The sequence below is a fragment of the Oncorhynchus clarkii genome, chromosome 9, assembly GCF_045791955.1.
Source record: "Oncorhynchus clarkii lewisi isolate Uvic-CL-2024 chromosome 9, UVic_Ocla_1.0, whole genome shotgun sequence".
NCBI classification, from domain to species: Eukaryota; Metazoa; Chordata; class Actinopteri; order Salmoniformes; family Salmonidae; genus Oncorhynchus; species Oncorhynchus clarkii.
Genome location: NC_092155.1, coordinates 37,059,049 through 37,076,782, shown reverse-complemented (window position 1 = coordinate 37,076,782; position 17,734 = coordinate 37,059,049). Strand labels below are relative to the sequence as shown.

General features: G+C 43.4%; 1 protein-coding gene across 1 annotated transcript; it reads right to left on the bottom strand.

Annotated features, from left to right (window-relative positions):
* Nucleotides 1-2,032: 2,032 nt before the first annotated feature.
* LOC139417218 (eukaryotic translation initiation factor 2D) lies at nt 2,033-17,279 on the bottom strand. The gene is made up of 15 exons (XM_071166464.1): nt 16,997-17,279; nt 6,818-7,008; nt 6,640-6,723; nt 6,450-6,540; nt 6,210-6,317; nt 4,451-4,707; nt 4,036-4,153; nt 3,841-3,886; nt 3,562-3,668; nt 3,314-3,472; nt 3,109-3,198; nt 2,820-2,915; nt 2,606-2,726; nt 2,321-2,495; nt 2,033-2,212 (listed from the first exon to the last, which is right to left on the bottom strand). The coding sequence occupies exons 1-15, from the start codon at nt 17,050-17,052 to the stop codon at nt 2,139-2,141; spliced, it is 1,773 nt and encodes a 590-aa protein (XP_071022565.1). The 5' UTR covers nt 17,053-17,279; the 3' UTR covers nt 2,033-2,138.
* Nucleotides 17,280-17,734: the final 455 nt, after the last annotated feature.

Here is a 17,734-nt window from a genome sequence, read left to right as displayed (position 1 = left end):
GAATGTAGGGCTGGGCGATATGGCCCAAATATCATATTACAGTATCTCACTTTTGACATTTCTGAATAATAAAACGTTCTAAGTATGCTTTTTGGGACGTGCATGACCCTAGGATGGCAACTTAATTCTAAGTGGTTTTACTGTGGGCTTAATCCATTTGATTGCTGTATACTGTTCAACCAAACTTCAACCAAAAACAAGTAGGACAATACTTCACTGTCAGTTGTCTTATTTCTAGAACATTGCATAGGAATCAAAATCCTCTTTTGTAACTATGGTACTCGACCAATGGTTTTCCATTTGCATAGTTATTTGTTACAATGTTTTATCATTTACGTGTTTTTTTATGTTAGTATGCCTATTTTTTTCTGACTGTGCATTTTTCATCTTCAAATACAGTCCTTACTTTCCCCATTAGAGGTAGTAAGACGACTGAGAATTATCTATTTGGCATGGTTGCCCTCCCGAAGTTGACTTGTGCTAGCAAGTACAACAGTTCTCATTTTTTAGCAGTTTCTTGCTGGCTATAAAAACAGATGGAAATAATTATGGAAACAAATCAAACATGAAAATCCAAACCAGTCCGTGAATGAATACAGGTATAGTTTTTTTTTTAATGGTTTACCGCTGTTAGCAATTTGTTATTCTTCAATAACACAAACTCCAAAGCAAATCAGGGGGAGAAAAATAGGTTTATTTGAGAAGGACAAATCAAGATGTTGGGAGATAGATCAGTCTGTCTACCCTGTCGTCAGCTTTCCTCCACCGAACAAAGGAACAGGATGACATTTATAACCATAATCAGAAGTCCTTGCAGTACAACTTGGCCAATGACTCAATGCACAGAACGTAGCACACATAGCTCTGAGTTCAGGAGTGACATTCCACAGACTCTAAACAGCTGTTGAACTGAAGACCAACTATTTACATTGATAATTCCCTATTGACTATTAGTACTATATTTAGTTTAGTACTCTAGTTTTAAAGTCCTCTCATCCTCTCTGTTGTGTATTTATCTTCAAAATATTCTTATTCCACCCAGCCCTAGGTGAACGTGAACGTGGCAACACCCTACTAACATAATTTATGTTGGTATTTTCTTTATTTTGGCAATTACCTGTATGTTGCCCTAAGAGTTGTGAAAGGTTTGTGGAATCTTATTCAAAACAATTCACAGCTGTTCCATTTAAATAATTTTTTTGGAACATTTTCCTTCACTTTGAGAATGTAACGTAGAGCGGTAAGAAAAATATAAAATATCCTTTTTAGATTTAAATTTTAAAGGCCACAAAATGTGAACTGTGCAATGGGTGTGTAGACCGTCACTACGCACTGTAAATATGAAATATACTGTATAGAATTGGGCAAAACGCATTTAAAACATGTTAGTTACTATTGTATTAAATGTGCTTATATTGTGACTCAAAGTTTAATACAATTCTTCAATATATTTCTTTTTCAAATGGGCTACCACATTTGGAAGGACATTACCAATACATTAATGACAAATGTTTTTTTTTAAAGGAAATCAAAGCTATTTAATCTGATAAGGTCTAATAATAGGATATCTATTTAACCTGATAACTTTTCACCTCTGTAAAGCCTTTGATGGAAGTTCACCAGTGACTCAATTACAGAACTATGTGATGGTAGGTTTCGGAGGCAACGCTCCATCTCTTGACCAGTATTTTTCCATGATTCAAATCTTCCAAAAGTGTAAATGACATGTTTACTGCTTAACTACTGATTTTGCAGTGTAATAAGTTACAAACCCTACACTTTGTCAGAGAGGTTATTGCATTCGGTCTTGGTCATTTTGTCCTGGGCATTGTATCGTTAATGAGGGCTGTTTCTACGGTCATATTTTAATGACTTGGTCATTTTGTCATAAGCAACCATGGTCACAGAAGGCCCAATGTCAGGTATTGTTAACCCCACCCACAGACCCAGAGGATGATGCTTGGCCAGGTCATATTCTAACTGTGTAGTGTATTCTTACTGAACAGGCATCATGTAACATGAACACCACCAATTTAGCCAAATCCTGGAGTAGACTTTATTTCATGAATGATAAACATTTTGTTGTTGGGCTTTTCTGCACATCTATACATACTCGTTGATGAAAGATTGAAGACGTACTATTTCTTCCTCCCAGGCTTCTGAACTTTGTTGTCTAGTCCCTGGATGTACTTGCAGGGAATTTGATACTTATCTGCAAAATAAAGTGTGAAAAATCCTTAGAAATTATGCACATAAACACCTGTTAAATCAAGAGCCGGAATCAAAACATTACAAGACGGAGGTTTCCATATTTGCCAACCTAGTAGAAGTTTGCAGACTTGTTGGACCTGGTTTCCCTGTATTTGGACTAGGACTCGGTCCTTGGAGCCGGGAACCGGGTTCAGGGCTGAGCTGGCCTGGACTCTGTGCTGCAGGGCGACTGACACAGCCATGGGGTCCAGACCATACACCTCCAGGTTCTTTATCATTGTCACCTAAAGAGAAGGGAGAAAGGGAGGGACTGAAGGATATTTTATTTAAAAAAATCAAAGATTGAGTGTTGCTTTAAAACATGCGTTTCGTAAACATGTCGTCATGGGTGTACCTTCTTGTTGGAGCCCCTGGAGGCCACAGAGATGTCTATGGGCTCAATGTGGCCCTTCTTTACTATGGGTGGCTGGCCAGGGAACACCAGCTGGTGGCAGTGCTGCATTTTGTATAGCGTCCTGTGGACACAAGATGGTGGTGTTAAGTCATAATCCAAGGCCAGTGATGCAGCATGACTTCAGGCCAATGTTTCACTACCCATAGCTGTTTACCTGCTGAAGAGGTCATCCCACTTGAGTGCCTCCACCTCCTGGTACTCTGACTTCTCCAGTAGGCAGTCACATAGGATCGGGTTAATGATGACATAACTGGTGGAGAGTTCACACAGACTGTTAATATTGGATTGTTGATAGCTACCACCTTGAACAGATACTCTCTCGGGGCACATTTGCACTGGCAGTGCATCTCCCAAACACCTGGATATTGAACGTCTCAAATCATAAAATCATGTCTCAAATAATGAATGAAAGTGTGAGCTTTGAAACCACGCAATCGTCTCACTTTTTATTATTCTCATCCACCAGCTCGTTCCTCTTCACATAATCTGTGATGATTGCTCTCACTTCCGCTGGTTGGAGTACTGTTCCTTTCCTTTGAGAGCACACACACACACACACACACACACACGTCAGTATAACACAAAATGAAAACAGAAAAAAACTACAGACTACAAACACACGAACGCTTGCAAGCATGCAAGACTCACCTCTTCTTGGCATCTTGAAACAGAGGCTCCAGACGAGAGGACACACTGTAGAGGGTAGTGATCTCAGGGGGGTGGTAGGGCTTCTCCCCCTCTGCTCTTCCCACCTCCACTGAGGCCTCCTCAATCCCAGGATCCTTTGGGGTGCGGAATGAGCGCAGTCTAGATGCAGCAGAAAGTAGTAAAACACTTCACTATTGCTAATCTCAAGTCCCTTCATAAATGTCGTAGGTGGAAGAGGCTATACTCACTCTGGGTTTTTCCAGTCAACCTCTACAATGCTCTCCACCCCTTTACTCAGCTCCTTCACCCTCACCAGGCTGTGCTGCTGCTGCATGCACTGAAGGAACTTGGATAACTGGGGAAAAAACATTAGATTTAGGATTTAAAAGGATAATTCAGTGATCATTGATGGATAGTCAAATTAAAAATGTCTGGGTTTTGCCATCCGTTCTCCAAAATTCAAGTTTATTAGAAACATCATAGCATTATGAAATGTCGAGGACCACTTATTCTAAGACGGAGGTTACCTTTTTATAGCTTGATTTCTTGATGTCAAGTTGCTTTCCACTTGGACTGTAAAAACAACAATTCATATGAGTGTTCAATTCAAAGCTACTTCTTTTAAGCAGAATCCTAACTTGAGACAGGCCAGATACACAGAACTCTTTTGTATTTATGCACGGATGTCAGTGGGAAACTCAATGTCCCCGAGTCGTGTTTACCAGCAGGAGAACATGTGGATGCGCAGGAAGCTACTGGTCAGCAGGGGGAGCTCTGACTTCTTCACTTTGCTCTTGAGCGCCTGGAGGAAACACTGCAGCAGCAGGGCATCCATCTGCTCTGTAAGGACAGGACTATGTTTGTGAGATATCCTGGAAGTGTCTCTTTTTTTGGTTTGTCAATTCATGACTCATATGCAATAAGATGCCTGCTTTCAATAAAAGACACTTAATATCAAATATGTTTGCCATCAATCTCTTTGTTTTAAGGATTTTGATTTATTAAGGACAATGTAATTAGGTTGGAATTACATAGACAGAACTCTTCTCAATTCCCTTAGACCCAAACACATGGACACATATAATAAACTGCCAAACTCTCCTCTCCCTGGATCTCCAGTTGAGCAGTAATAGCTACCTTGTGGGCTTCTCAGGTCCTCTGGGTCTTCTCCTTCCTCTTTCCCGTGCTCCCCCTCCTCCCTGTCAGCCAGGCTGAGCTCCTGGATACCAGGGCAGGGGGCATCTGGGACACGGTTGGGACAGGGTTCCTCTTCACCCCCCTCTGTTGCCTCATCATCATCATCCTCCTCCTCCTCCTCTTCTTCATAGGTTGCCTCGACACCCTCAGTGTCCACATCAGGAATGGAGGGAGGACCAGACTTGTCTCCAAATGCCCTAAAAATAAAATAGTGTAACACGAACCAGGTTTCCATCCACAGTTTTTATGCGTGTAAAGTCATACCGTATAAAAATCACGACAACTGTGATGGAAACAGGAAGTTGCGTTACAATTTTATAAATGTCGACAGATAATCTGTTTGTTCGACATGGTGGGATCTTTTTGTGTCTGTAAAATGAATTATGCAATAAATGGTGGTGGAAATAACTATGCACAAATATTGATATACAGTGAGGGAAAAAATAATTTGATCCCCTGCTGATTTTGTACGTTTGCCCACTGACAAAGAAATTATCAGTCTATAATTTTAAATGGTAGGTTTATTTGAACAGTGAGAGACAGAACAAAAAAAATCCTGAAAAACGCTGGTCAAAAGTGTTATAAATTGATTTGCATTTTAATGTGGGAAATAAGTATTTGACCCCTCCTCTTCGCAGATCTTCTCCAAGTCATTAAGGTTTCGAGGCTGACGTTTGGCAACTCGAACCTTCAGCTCCCTCCACAGATTTTCTATGGGATTAAGGTCTGGAGACTGGCTAGGCCACTCCAGAACCTTAATGTGCTTCTTCTTGAGCCACTCCTTTGTTGCCTTGGCAGTGTGTTTTGGGTCCTTGTCATGCCGGAATACCCATCCACAACCCATTTTCAATGCCCTGGCTGAGGGATGGAGGTTCTCACCCAAGATTTGACGGTACATGGTCCCGTCCATCATCCCTTTGATGCGGTGAAGTTGTCCTGTCCCCTTAGCAGAAAGACACCCCCAAAGCATAATGTTTCCACCTCCATGTTTGACGGTGGGGATGGTGTTCTTAGGGTCATAGGCAGCATTCCTCCTCCTCCAAACACGGCGAGTTGAGTTGATGCCAAAGAGCTCCATTTTGGTCTCATCTGACCACAATACTTAGTTGTCCTCTGAATCATTCAGATGTTAATTGTCAAACTTCAGACGGGCATGTATATGTGCTTTCTTGAGCAGGGGGACCTTGCGGGAGCTGCAGGATTTCAGTCCTTCATGGCGTAGTGGGTTACCAATTGTTTTCTTGGTGACTATGGTCCCAGCTGCCTTGAGATCATTGACAATATCCTCCTGTGTAGTTCTGGGCTGATTCCTCACCGTTCTCATGATCATTGCAACTCCACGAGGTGAGATCTTGCATGGAGCCCCAGGCCGAAGGGTTACCTTCTCACCAAGCTGCTTCGCGATGGTCTTGTATCCCATTCCAGCCTTGTGTAGGTCTACAATCTTGTCCCTGACATCCTTGGAGAGCACTTTGGTCTTGGCCATGGTGGAGAGTTTGGAATCTGATTGATTGATTGCTTCTGTGGACAGGTGTCTTTTATACAGGTAAAAAACTGAGATTAGGAGCACTCCCTTTAAGAGTCAGACTGTCCAAACTGGGTGAAAAACTAGCTATTGACAAACAAATGTGTCAGGGTAATAGTAATTGACAGTCTGACCATGCCTCAGTGTGTGTGTTGAGGTTGACCAGGCACTCACCACAGGCTGTCCATGTAGGTGTGGAGGACTGACACCCCTCTGCCCTTCATGTCCAAGCTCCTCATCTCAGCACTGGACATGGTGGCAGTGCCCACTGCCATGGGAGCCCTGGAAGCAACCAGGACATTGTGAGAATGACAATGACAGAATATGAAGCCTATGTGTTCATTATAGACAGCGGTAACAGCCACAAACGGCTTCAGTCGATCAACTTCCTTCTGATGTATGGCTTAGCCCTACCTGTTGCTAACAACTTTAACAGCACAGCAGTCCCCCTTCTTCACCTCTGGGATCCCACTTAGAGGCACCACCACTCCAGGCAGCATGAGATCTGTGGAGGAGCAGGGAGGAGAGAGTTTGACAATACATGTTAATGACTGATACATTGATTAATATTAGTCCAGGTTTTACATCAGACAAATAACCGTACCTGCCCCTCCAGACAGCTTCTGTAGCACTGGAGGCCATGTTGTGAATGTTGGCAAGACATGGGGATAACGCCAAAGCGTATACACTGAAAAACAACAAGACATACTGTACCGTCAAGATTTCACTTTTTTTTCCTGAATTATATGGTCAGTGCATCTGCCACTTGACTGTAACCCTACCTGTGGGATAGAGACATTTCTCCAGCTCAAACAACACTGGGTTCTTATGAAGCACGTAGAGGGTCACTGCATCTCCCTTGTGGGCATAAATCTTCACGACATTCAGCTCCTCCTTGTTTGGGACCAACTCGGACAAGTCCTCCACAGACAGAGAGGGAAAGGCTGTGGATATGTCCGCTTTCAGCTTCCTCCTAAGGTGGGTAGAGAGGTGATATGAAATGTTATCTGAAATTGTTTTCAGGAAATGTTATGCTTTCATTTCCACAAGCCTATAATAACTGAATCACAACCACCACCTGCATCTTAGTTCTGTGAGTAGGAAATGGAACAGGTCAGATATCCAAAACCTAGATTTATCTAATCTCCAGTAGTCCAAAGGCCGGCAGATGGCCATATTTAGTCGCCTCATCGCCATCTGCCGGCACAGTAAGTCGTAATTTGATTTAACTTCTGGCTTCCCACCGACAGGTTTTGTGCAACCCAATACAAGAGCGAGCAACGCTGCAGTGTAAATATGCCAGTGTTGCTAATAATAGCAGATAGCTACCCATCTACACTAATCATAGACGCTAACTATCTTTAGCGTCTACTGATGAAGGGGGATCAATACGCATTTCATGGGGGACTTTTGTTAAGAGCCCCGAGGCATTCTCTAAATGTGAACAGGCATCCCTTCCAGTATTGTTTTGGAAACATAAGGAACACAATATCAGTGAGAAATCTTTTTCAAAAAACAAAATGTTTAATTACTACACACCTTCATAGGGTTACCACACAGCCATATTATAGCACTTGTTCACGGAAAAGAGATGGAAGACAGGCATACCAGCGCTAATTAGATTTCTGCATCTCCAAACACCTGTGTGTAAACGGAAGACTGACGCCACAACCGTGTGGTCACTGAAAAATACTGTCGGCTGCAATTGTGTTAAAACCAGTTAAAAAGTGTCCAGTAAGTGTATATTTTGATATTATATGAAAGTAGAGGTCTTTAGGTTTCAAGAACCGTACGTACCGTAATTGAGAAGCAATTTGATTCCCATTAAGACAGTATTCGGCTGTTTTGGCTTCCAGAGCCAATTCACCTCTAAACAGAACATTTAAGGTCCTTTGACTATACAGTGCATCCATGAAGTATCCAGACCCCTTGACTTTTTCCACATTTAATTCAATTACAGCCTTATTCTAAAATGGATGAAACAAGTGTCCTCAATCTACACACAATACCCCATAATGACATTAGATATTTCTGCAAATGTATTAAAAATAAACTGAAAATATCACATTTAAATAAGTATTCAGACCTTTTACAAAGTACTTTGTTGAAGCACCTTTGGCAGTGATTACAGCCACAAGTCTTCTTGGGTATGACGCTACCAGCTTGGCATACCTGTATTTGGGGAATCTCGCTCATACTTCTCTGCAGATCTGTCAAGTTGGATGGTGAGCATCGATGCACAGCTATTTTCAGGTCTCTCCAGAGATATTAGATCGGGTTCAAGGCCAGGCTCTGGCTGGGCCACTCAGGGATAGTCCGAGACTTGTCCGAAGCCACTCCTGCATTCGCCCCAGTCTGAGGTTCCGAGCACTCTGGATTAAGTTCTCATCAAGGATCTCTGTACTTTACTCCATTTATCTTTCCCTTGAACCTGACTAGTCTCCCAGTCCCTGCCCCTGAAAAACATGCCCACTGCATGATGCTGCCACCACCATGCTTCACTGTAGGGATGGTGCCAGGTTTCCTCCAGACGTGAAGTTAGGCATTGAGGCCAAAGAGTTCAATCATAGTTGTCGGACCAGAGAACCTTGCTTCTTATGGTCAGAGTCCTTTGGGTACATTTTGGCAAACTCCAAGTGGGATGTTGTGTGTCTTTTCCTGAGGAGTGGCTTCCATCTGGCCACTCTACCATAAAAGGCCTGATTGGTGGAGTGCTGCAGAGATGGGAGAACTTTCACGAAGGACAACCATCTCCACAGAGGAACTCTGGAGCTCTGTCAGTCACCATCGGGTTCTTGGTCACCTCCCTGACTCAAGACCCTTCTCCCCCGATTGTTCAGTTTAGCTCAGCAGCCAGCTCTAGGAAGAGTCTTGGTGGTTCCAAGCATCTTCCATTTAAGAATGGAGGTCACTGTGTTCTTGGGTAACTTCAATAAAGCAGAAATGTTTTGGTACCCTTCCCCAGATCTGTGCCTCGACACAATCCTGTCTCGGAGCTCTACAGACAATTCCTTTGACCTCATGTCGTGGTTTTTGCTCTGACATGCACAGTCAACTGTGGGACCATATATGGACATCCACAAGCCAGTGTGAAATCCTCTGCTTGGACAACGCAAGGCCTTTTGACTTCCCACCGAAGCACAGAAACAGCCGGTCTGACTTCCTGTAGTGCTACGACGTTTCAAAATAGCGTTTGTAGGAACTTATTGGACACAGGAGATTTGCTCGCTCCTCTTCCGCAATCTGCAAGGAGGGGGGCAGTAAAGTCACCAGCTCGATGACTTGATTGAAATGAAGAGGTGATAAAACCTTACAGCCCAATCAAGCCTTTTTGCCTAAGGTCACGCCTAGATCTCTGCCTTCAATTGTAGGCAGACTGGGCTCATATAAAGCGAGTGGAGCTCACTCACGTTTTGCTGATGAAAAAGCTAAGAGGAAAGCCGTTTTCAGACGGCTTCTCCGAATGCTCGAAAGGAGGTTTTGTCAAAGCCTCCAATGCTAGTGTCGTGTCCCAGGATGCCGCACAGATGGTCTCGGGGATGCAGCCGGCGGACACCTTGTAAGAATTAGCAGATGAGGTTGTGGGCCCCTGACCCTGAATTTCCATTGATGCGTAAATGGTTAACTGATATGGCAGAGGCATGCCATAAAAGGTATGTCTCTTAAGGTAGAGGCAGAGCAACCAGAGTCCAATAGTTTTTGAAGGAATCTCAGTAAAACAGATACACAGCAGGACACTGGGTCCTCCGCCCTGGTAGAGCACCATTCGGTAAACACCTTCCAGCGACCAGCATACATCATCCTGGTCAATGGGGCTCTGGCGCTCTGTAACGTCTCGATAATAGCAGTATCGCAACAGATCAGTAGAGGGTTGGATACTTTAGAGGCCACACCCATAGCTGTAGTTGGTCTGGGATGCCATATTATGCTGTCCAACTGTGTGAGCAGGTCCTGTCTGAGGGAGCTGCAATGGCTCTCCCTCCAGAAGACTTGGGGAGGTCGGAGGGAAAACATACAGTAGGCCCTCTGGCCAAGGGGGCTCCTGGACTCTACCAGAGGGAACAGTGGGATGTTTGCTCTGAGGCGAACAGGTCCACATGTGCTGTTCTGAACCGCTGCCAAATCATCTTCACTGCTTGTGGGTGAAGTCTCCATTCTCCCAGGGGATGGTTTCTGTGGCGACAAGAAATCTGCCACCCTGCTCACCTTTTTCTTTTTAGGAGGTGGATCAGCTTTAATATTGCAGACAGATTGATGGACGCAATAATGTAATTGTCTGCATCCTTTCCAATCCCCCATATATTTTTGGGGTAAATACAGTTGAAGTCGGAAGTTTACATACAGGTTGGAGTCAATAAAACTTGTTTTTCAACCACTCCACAAATTTCTTGTTAACAAACTATAGTTTTGTCAAGTCGGTTAGGACATCTACTTTGTGCCTGACAAGCAAGTTGTCCGAAAATTGTTTACAGATTATTTCACTGCCCCCCATTATATAAAATATGCCCTTTTAATTGTCTGGCTTGCCATTCCAAATACATGTTTATATTTTTTGTTCATACCTTTTAAAAAGGCAGGTCAACCATAAGCAAATAGTTAAATCAGAGTGAATTTCCACAAATTCTTAGATCTTATCTATTTTTGCTAACTTTCTATAAACATTTATTGGAGTGAGATCATCTTTCTTTCGGGATATGTATACCGAGTATGTCCACATCCCCGTCAGACTATTTTATTGGTAAACTACACGGTAATGAAAATGTAGCATTTTTTAGTGACCCAATACATAATAGCACACTTAATCCAGAAAGGTTAGCAAAAGTATCTAGATCCTCTATGAGGCTGTGGAGGGATTGTAATTGTGGTTTATAAAGAAAACATGATTCATCAGCATACAATGACACCTTTGTTTTTACTGCCTGCTGGAGGTCATTTTGCAGGGCTCTAGCAGTGCTCCTCCTTGCACAAAGGCGGAGGTAGCGGTCCTGCTGCTGGGTTGTTGCCCTCCTACGGCCTCCTCCACGTCTCCTGATGTACTGGCCTGTCTCCTGGTAGCTCCTCCATGCTCTGGACACTACGCTGACAGACACAGCAAACCTTCTTGCCACAGCTCGCATTGATGTGCCATCCTGGATGAGCTGCACTACCTGAGCCACTTGTGTGGGTTGTAGACTCCGTCTCATGCTACCACTAGAGTGAAAGCACCACCAGCATTCAAAAGTGACCAAAACATCAGCCAGGAAGCATAGGAACTGAGAAGTGGTCTGTGGTTATCACCTGCAGAACCACTCTATTATTGGGGGTGTCTTGCTAATTGCCTATAATTTCCACCGGTTGTCTATTCCATTTGCACAACAGCATGTGACATTTATTGTCAGTGTTGCTTCCTAAGTGGACAATTTGATTTCACAAAAGTGTGATTGACTTAGAGTTACATTGTGTTAAGTGTTCCCTTTATTTTTTTGAGCAGTGTATATCACACACACACAACTTGGATCCTGTTTCAGTAATAATGAAATCAGACCTTGTTGAGTGTCTGATAATCTACCGTTTATATAGGAGTGGTTTAAACATGCTAATAATGGTCCTCTGAGTATATCAAAAGTTTGGTATACTTCCACTGGTATGCATTCCAGCCCTGGAGTTCCCAGCCTTAAAAGGCTTTAATTGCATCAAGTTCCTCCTCTGTAATTTGGCCTTCACATGAGTCTTTCTGTACAGACGTTAATTTTACATTATTAATAGAGGGAAGAAAATGCATACAATTAACATCGGTTGGTGGAGATGGAGACTGAAACAAAAACATTGAAGTACTTTACTTGTGTGACTCCATCATTTGTAACAAGTTTCAATACATTTTTTTTGGTAGCATTTCTATGTTGAGGATTGCACAGTTCTTTTTAATTTTTCCACATATTCCATCCAGTTCGCTTTATTTTTTATAATATATTACACTGGGTCTTTATTGAATAAGTTCCTCTATTTCTTTGTTTTTCCTGTAACTTATTCTGAGGCTCTATTGTACAGTTTTTATTGCTATATAACTACTGTTAGTCCTTCAATTCCCTTTGTTAATATGGACTCTTGATCTTTGTTTTATCGTTGAGTACTGAATTGCATGGCCTCCAAAGGCACATTTAAGTGTCCCATACAATAAGGGGATATGCTGTACCTATGCTGTCCACGCGCTGAGGTCTTATACATGCCCTCGTAGTGCAGGATTTCAGAGCCATGCCAATAAGGGTGGCTGCATCACTGTCTGGGGCTGGCAAGGGTGTGTGTATGGCTGGGTCGAGTGAGAGCGGCGAGGTTCATGCATCCCTCTGCCACGACTCTGACACCTGGTTTCTGGGCTGTGAGTTCCACAGTGGTGTAGCCTGACTTAGCTGGTTTCTATGTTCGATTGGCCCATTCAGCCGCAGGGCCGAAGAGCAGTCCAGGGACCACTGGGAGCTTTCTCAGCATCCGTTTGGAGTCATCGGACAAGACCGACCTGGCGACGAGTCCACAAGGGTGGACAGCAGTCTGCCTAGCTCCCTGGTTATGAAAGCAAACGCTTGAAGACGTGTCATTCAGGTTGCAGAGATCCAGGTTAGCGTGCTCCGGCTGGAGCATCCTGTTCTATGCACTAAAGTAATACTGAAAAAAATAAAGAAAAAAAACTTTGGGCCTCAACACAAAGCCTTATGTTTGGGGCAAACCCAACAACAAATCATGGAAATGAGGCAGTTCCTCAGTGATGGTGGCTGCATCAGGCAAAATCCTGGAGGAAAACCTGCTTCAGTCTGCTTTACACCAGAGACTAGGAGAGGAATTCACCTTTCAGCAGGACAATAACCTTCAACACAAGGCCAAATCTACACTGAGTTGCTTACCAAGAAGACAGTGAATGTTCCTGAGTGGCCAAGTTATAGTTTTTACTTAAATCTGCTTGAAAATCTATGGCAAGACATGAAAATTGCTGTCTAGCCATGAACCCCAAAATTTTGAGAGCTTGAAGAATTTTGAAAATAATACAATGGGCAAATATCGCACATCCTAGGTGTGCAAAGCTCTTAGACTTACCCAAGAAGACACCTGTGAATCGAAGGCAAAGGTGTGTCTTCTACAAGTTGTCCTCTAACCGGTGATGTACATATTATGTGTGGTGTTGGAGGCGTGTTAGTTTTAAAACAGGATGTGCAACCTCATCTCCCCCCTCTCACTCTATTTAATTTAAAGTGATAATCAATGAATAATTGACGTGTTGAGTTCCTCTTTAAAACATAGCGGTTGGTCTTCTGCGGGTTGTTTTCTAACCAGTGCTGTAAAAATACCTCCAGTTTCAATGTGTTTTTTTGTTGTTGAATTTTTACCCCCTTTTCGTGGTATCTTGTTACTACAATAATATACAACTCCAGTATGGGCTCGGGAGAGACAAAGGTCGAAAGCCATGCGTCCTCCGAAACACAACCGCCCAAGCCGCACTGCTTCTTAACACAGCGCGCATCCAACCTGGAAGCCAGCCGCACCAATGTGTCGGAGGAAACACCGTGCACCTGGCGACATGGTTAGCGTGCACTGCACCCAGCCCGCCACAGGAGTCACTGGTGCGCGATGAGACAAGGATATCCCTACCGGCCAAACCCTCCCTAACCCGGACGACGCTAGGCCAATTGTGCGTCACCCCACGGACCTCCCGGTCGCGGCCGGCTGCGACAGAGCCTGGGCGCGAACCCAGAGCCTCTGGTGGCACAGCTAGCACTGCAATGTAGTACCCTAGACCACTGCGCCACCCGGGAGGCCCCAATGTGGTTTTTGAGTTGTGGTAGTTTCAACAAGCCGATGTCATCAAATGACCGCTGTCATCAAATAGAGTCCCGTTTGCCACAAGTCCCAACCTAGACAGATGAGTACAGTGCACTGGGAAAGTATTGAGACCCCTCCCACATTTTGTTACGTTAGTCTTTTTTAAATTATTTGTTTATTGAACCTTTATTTAACTAGGCAAGTCAGTTAAGAACAAATTATTCTTTACAATGACTGCCTACACCGGCCAAAACCAGACGACGCTGGGCCAATTGCACGCCACCCTATGGGACTCCCAATCACGGCCGCTTGTGATTCAGCCTGGAATCGAACCAGGGTGTCTGTAGTGACGCCACTAGCACTGAGATGCAGTGCCATATACCACTGCGCCACTCGAGACGCTGGATTTAAAAAAAATAAACCCTAAATCTAAAAAAATACCCCATAATGACAAACCGAAAGCAGGTTTAGAAATGTTGGCAAATTTAATTAAAACATATATTTTTTTTTACATAAGTATTCAGACCCTTTGCTATGAGACACAAAATTGAGTTCAGGTGCATCCTGTTTCCATTGACAATCCTTGGGATGTTTTTACAACTTGATTCGAGTCCACCTGTGGTAAATTCAATTGGTTGGACATGATTTGGAAAGGCGCACACCGGTCTATATAAAAGGTCCCACAGTTCACAGTGTATGTCAGAGCAAAAACCAAGCACTGAGGTTCAAAGGAATTGTCTGTAGAGCTCCGAGACAGGATTGCGTCGCACCACAGATCTGGGGAAGGGTACCGAAAAAAATGTCTGCAGCATTGAAGCTCCCCAAGACCACATTGGCCTCCATCATTCTTAAATGGAAGAAATGTGGAACGACCAACACTATTCCTAGAGCTGCCCACCTGGCCAAACTGAGCAATCGGGGGAGAAGGGCTTTGGTCAGAGAGGTGACCAAGAACCTGATGATCACTCTGACAGAGCTTCAGAGTTTCTCTGTGGAGATGGGAGAACCTTCCAGGAGGACAACCCTTTCTGCAGCACTCCACCAATCAGGCCTTTATGGTAGAGTGGCCAGACGGAAGCCACTCCTCAGTAAAAGGCACATGACAGTCCATTTGAGGTTTGCCAAAAGGCATCTAAAGGATTGTCAGACCATGAGAAACAAGATTCTCTGATCTGATGAAACCAAGAATGAACTCTTTTGCCTGAATCCCAAGCATCACATCTGGAGGAAACCTGGCACCATTCCTACAGTTAAACATGGTGGTGGCAGCATCATGCTGTAGGGATGTTTTTCAGCGGCAGGGACTGGGAGACTAGTCAGGATCGAGGCAAAGATGAACAGAGCAAAGTAGAGAGAGATCCTTGATGAAAACCTATTTCAGAGTGCTCAGGACCTTAGACTGGGGCGAAGGTTCACCTTCCAACAAGACAACAACACTAAGCACACAGCTAAAACAACACAGGAGTGGCTTCTGGACAAGTCAATGTCCTTACGTGGCCCAGCCAGAGTACTGACTTGAACCTGATCCAACATCTCTGGAGAGACCTGAAAATAGCTGTGCAGCGACACCACCCCTCTCTCTTCCCCCTCCAACCTGACAGAGCTTGAGAGGATCTGCAGAGAATATGTGAGAAACTCTCCAAATACAGGTGTGCCAAGCTTGTAGCATCATAGCCAAGAAGAGTAAAGGCTGTAATCGCTGCCAAAGGTGCTTCAACAAAGTACTGAGTAAAGGGTCTGAATGCTTATGTAAATGTGATATTTCATTTTTGACATTTGCAAACATTTCTAAAAATGTATTAGTGCTTTGTCATTATGGGGTATTGTGTGTAGATTGATGAGGGAAAAAATGCAATTTACCATTTTAGAATAAGGCTGTAACATAAATGTGGAAAAAGTCAAGGGGTCTGAAAACTATAGAATGCACTTCAAGAGTGATTTTAATGGGGGTGGGGGGGGGGGGTAAACATGAATAGCTATTTATATTTCATTGTTATTTGTCTATATTGCATTTGTTTTAGGCATGACAGCAATGAAAAGTACTGATGTTTACGTATAGTTGCAGGTGTCTTAAGCTTCGGTCACAGGAAAACACAATATTTCTCACTTGGGTCCCAGGCTGAAAAAGTTTAACAACCCCTGGTCTAGATGGTTCTACATTTCTTCCATTTAAAAATGGAGGCCACTGTGTTCTTGTGGACATTCAATGCTGCAGAATTGTTTTGGTACCCTTTCTCAGAGCTGTGCCTCAACACAATCCTGTCTCGGAGCTCTAAGGACAATTCCTTCGACCTAATGGCTTGGTTTTTGCTCTGACATGCACTGTCAACTGTGGGACCTTATATAGACAGGTGTGCCTTTCCAAGTCATGGCTAAGCAATGGAATTTGCCACAGGTGGACTCCAATCAAGTTGTAGAAACATCTCAAGAATTATCAATGTTAACAGGATGCACCTGAGCTCAATTTCAAGTCTCATCAAAGGGTCTGAATACTTATGTAAATAAGGTATGTTTATTTTTAATACATTTGCTGAACTGTCTAAACTGGTTTTCACTGCCATTCTGGGGGTATTGTGTGTAGATTGAGGAAAATATGTAATTTAATCCATTTTGAAATAAGGCTGTAATGTAACAAAATGTGGAAAAAGTCAAGGGGTCTGAATCATCTCTGAATGCACTGTAAATACCAGTGAATTCTCGCCTCTGAGAATGGTATTGACGTATACACTGAATGGGTGACTGGGTTCATCAGGAAGTGAATAGAGGATGTTGTTCCAATTAACAACTGGAACGTATTAAAACCAAAACCCGTACAGTTTTGGTGCGTGTGCAGTTAATACATTCAAGTAATACGGTTACTATTTATCCCCATGTATGTGTAGATGGTACATTTTAAGTCTTCAATATCACGAACTGTTTCTGCATATTGGCTACTGATTTGGACACGTAACTGTGCCATTTATCTAAATGTTGTCTCAACTGGAAGCAGCAAAACCATTTAACTTCAGTTTTAGGAATCCAACTGTCAACATTAATTTCCAATGGTATTGTACTTAATCAGGTAGAAACCGCAGACCGAGTCCAAAAACCTGCTGTGATATACAGAAATAAACCTAAAACGGGTTTGCCCTGCCAGCCTATAACTGGCAAATGGAACAAGGGACTCTCCTCACCTGTCGGATCCTTTGATCACTGTGTTGGACTTGACACGGAACGATTTCGAAAACATCGTAAATGGTACCGTCGTTAATTCAAGCTCTTACTCCTGAGATGTGTTAAAATATTTACTCAGTTTAAATCCGCATTTCGCAAGCTCATTCGTTAAAAAAAAATACAGTACTAGAAATGGAAAACAGCGTGTCCATTTTGGTGCATCATAAAATACGTCCGAAAAGACTCTGCCATCGCTGCTAGTTTGTTCCTAGGATATATCCTAAAATCGCAACCTTCTTCGATGGGGTTTATCGGCGGTTGGCATCCAATGCATTACCGCCACCAGCTGGACGGAGTTTTTAATAAGAAACAAAAAAAAAACGGTATCATACAAAATTAAACACTAAAATTAACAAAACCCATTCCACTTCAATCAGTCCACTTAACAAATAAGTCACGGGGGGGTGTGGTATATGGCCAATATACAACGGTTAACGGTTTTTCTTATGTACGACGCAACGCAGAGTGCCTGGATACAGGCATTGGCCATATACTACATACATGCTTTATCATACCTATGGTATACGGCTGTCAGCCAATCAGCATCCAGGGCTTGAACAACCCAATTAATTATCCAAAATAAATCCCTACACAGCCTCGGGGTCCTGTGAAGGGGTAACATCCACCGACAGGATTTCTTGCACAGCCTCGGCTGTGAAATTTGTTGGTACCCTTCCCAGATCTGTGCCTCGGCACAA

Coding starts and splice junctions, on each gene's coding strand:
- LOC139417218 (XM_071166464.1), bottom strand. CDS start 17,052: ATGTTTTCGAAATCGTTCCGTGTCAAGTCCAACACAGTGATCAAAGGA. Junction 6,724..6,817: donor GAAATGTCTCTATCCCACAG/GTAGGGTTACAG, acceptor GTTGTTTTTCAG/TGTATACGCTTTGGCGTTAT. Junction 2,213..2,320: donor AGTCTGCAAACTTCTACTAG/GTTGGCAAATAT, acceptor TTTATTTTGCAG/ATAAGTATCAAATTCCCTGC.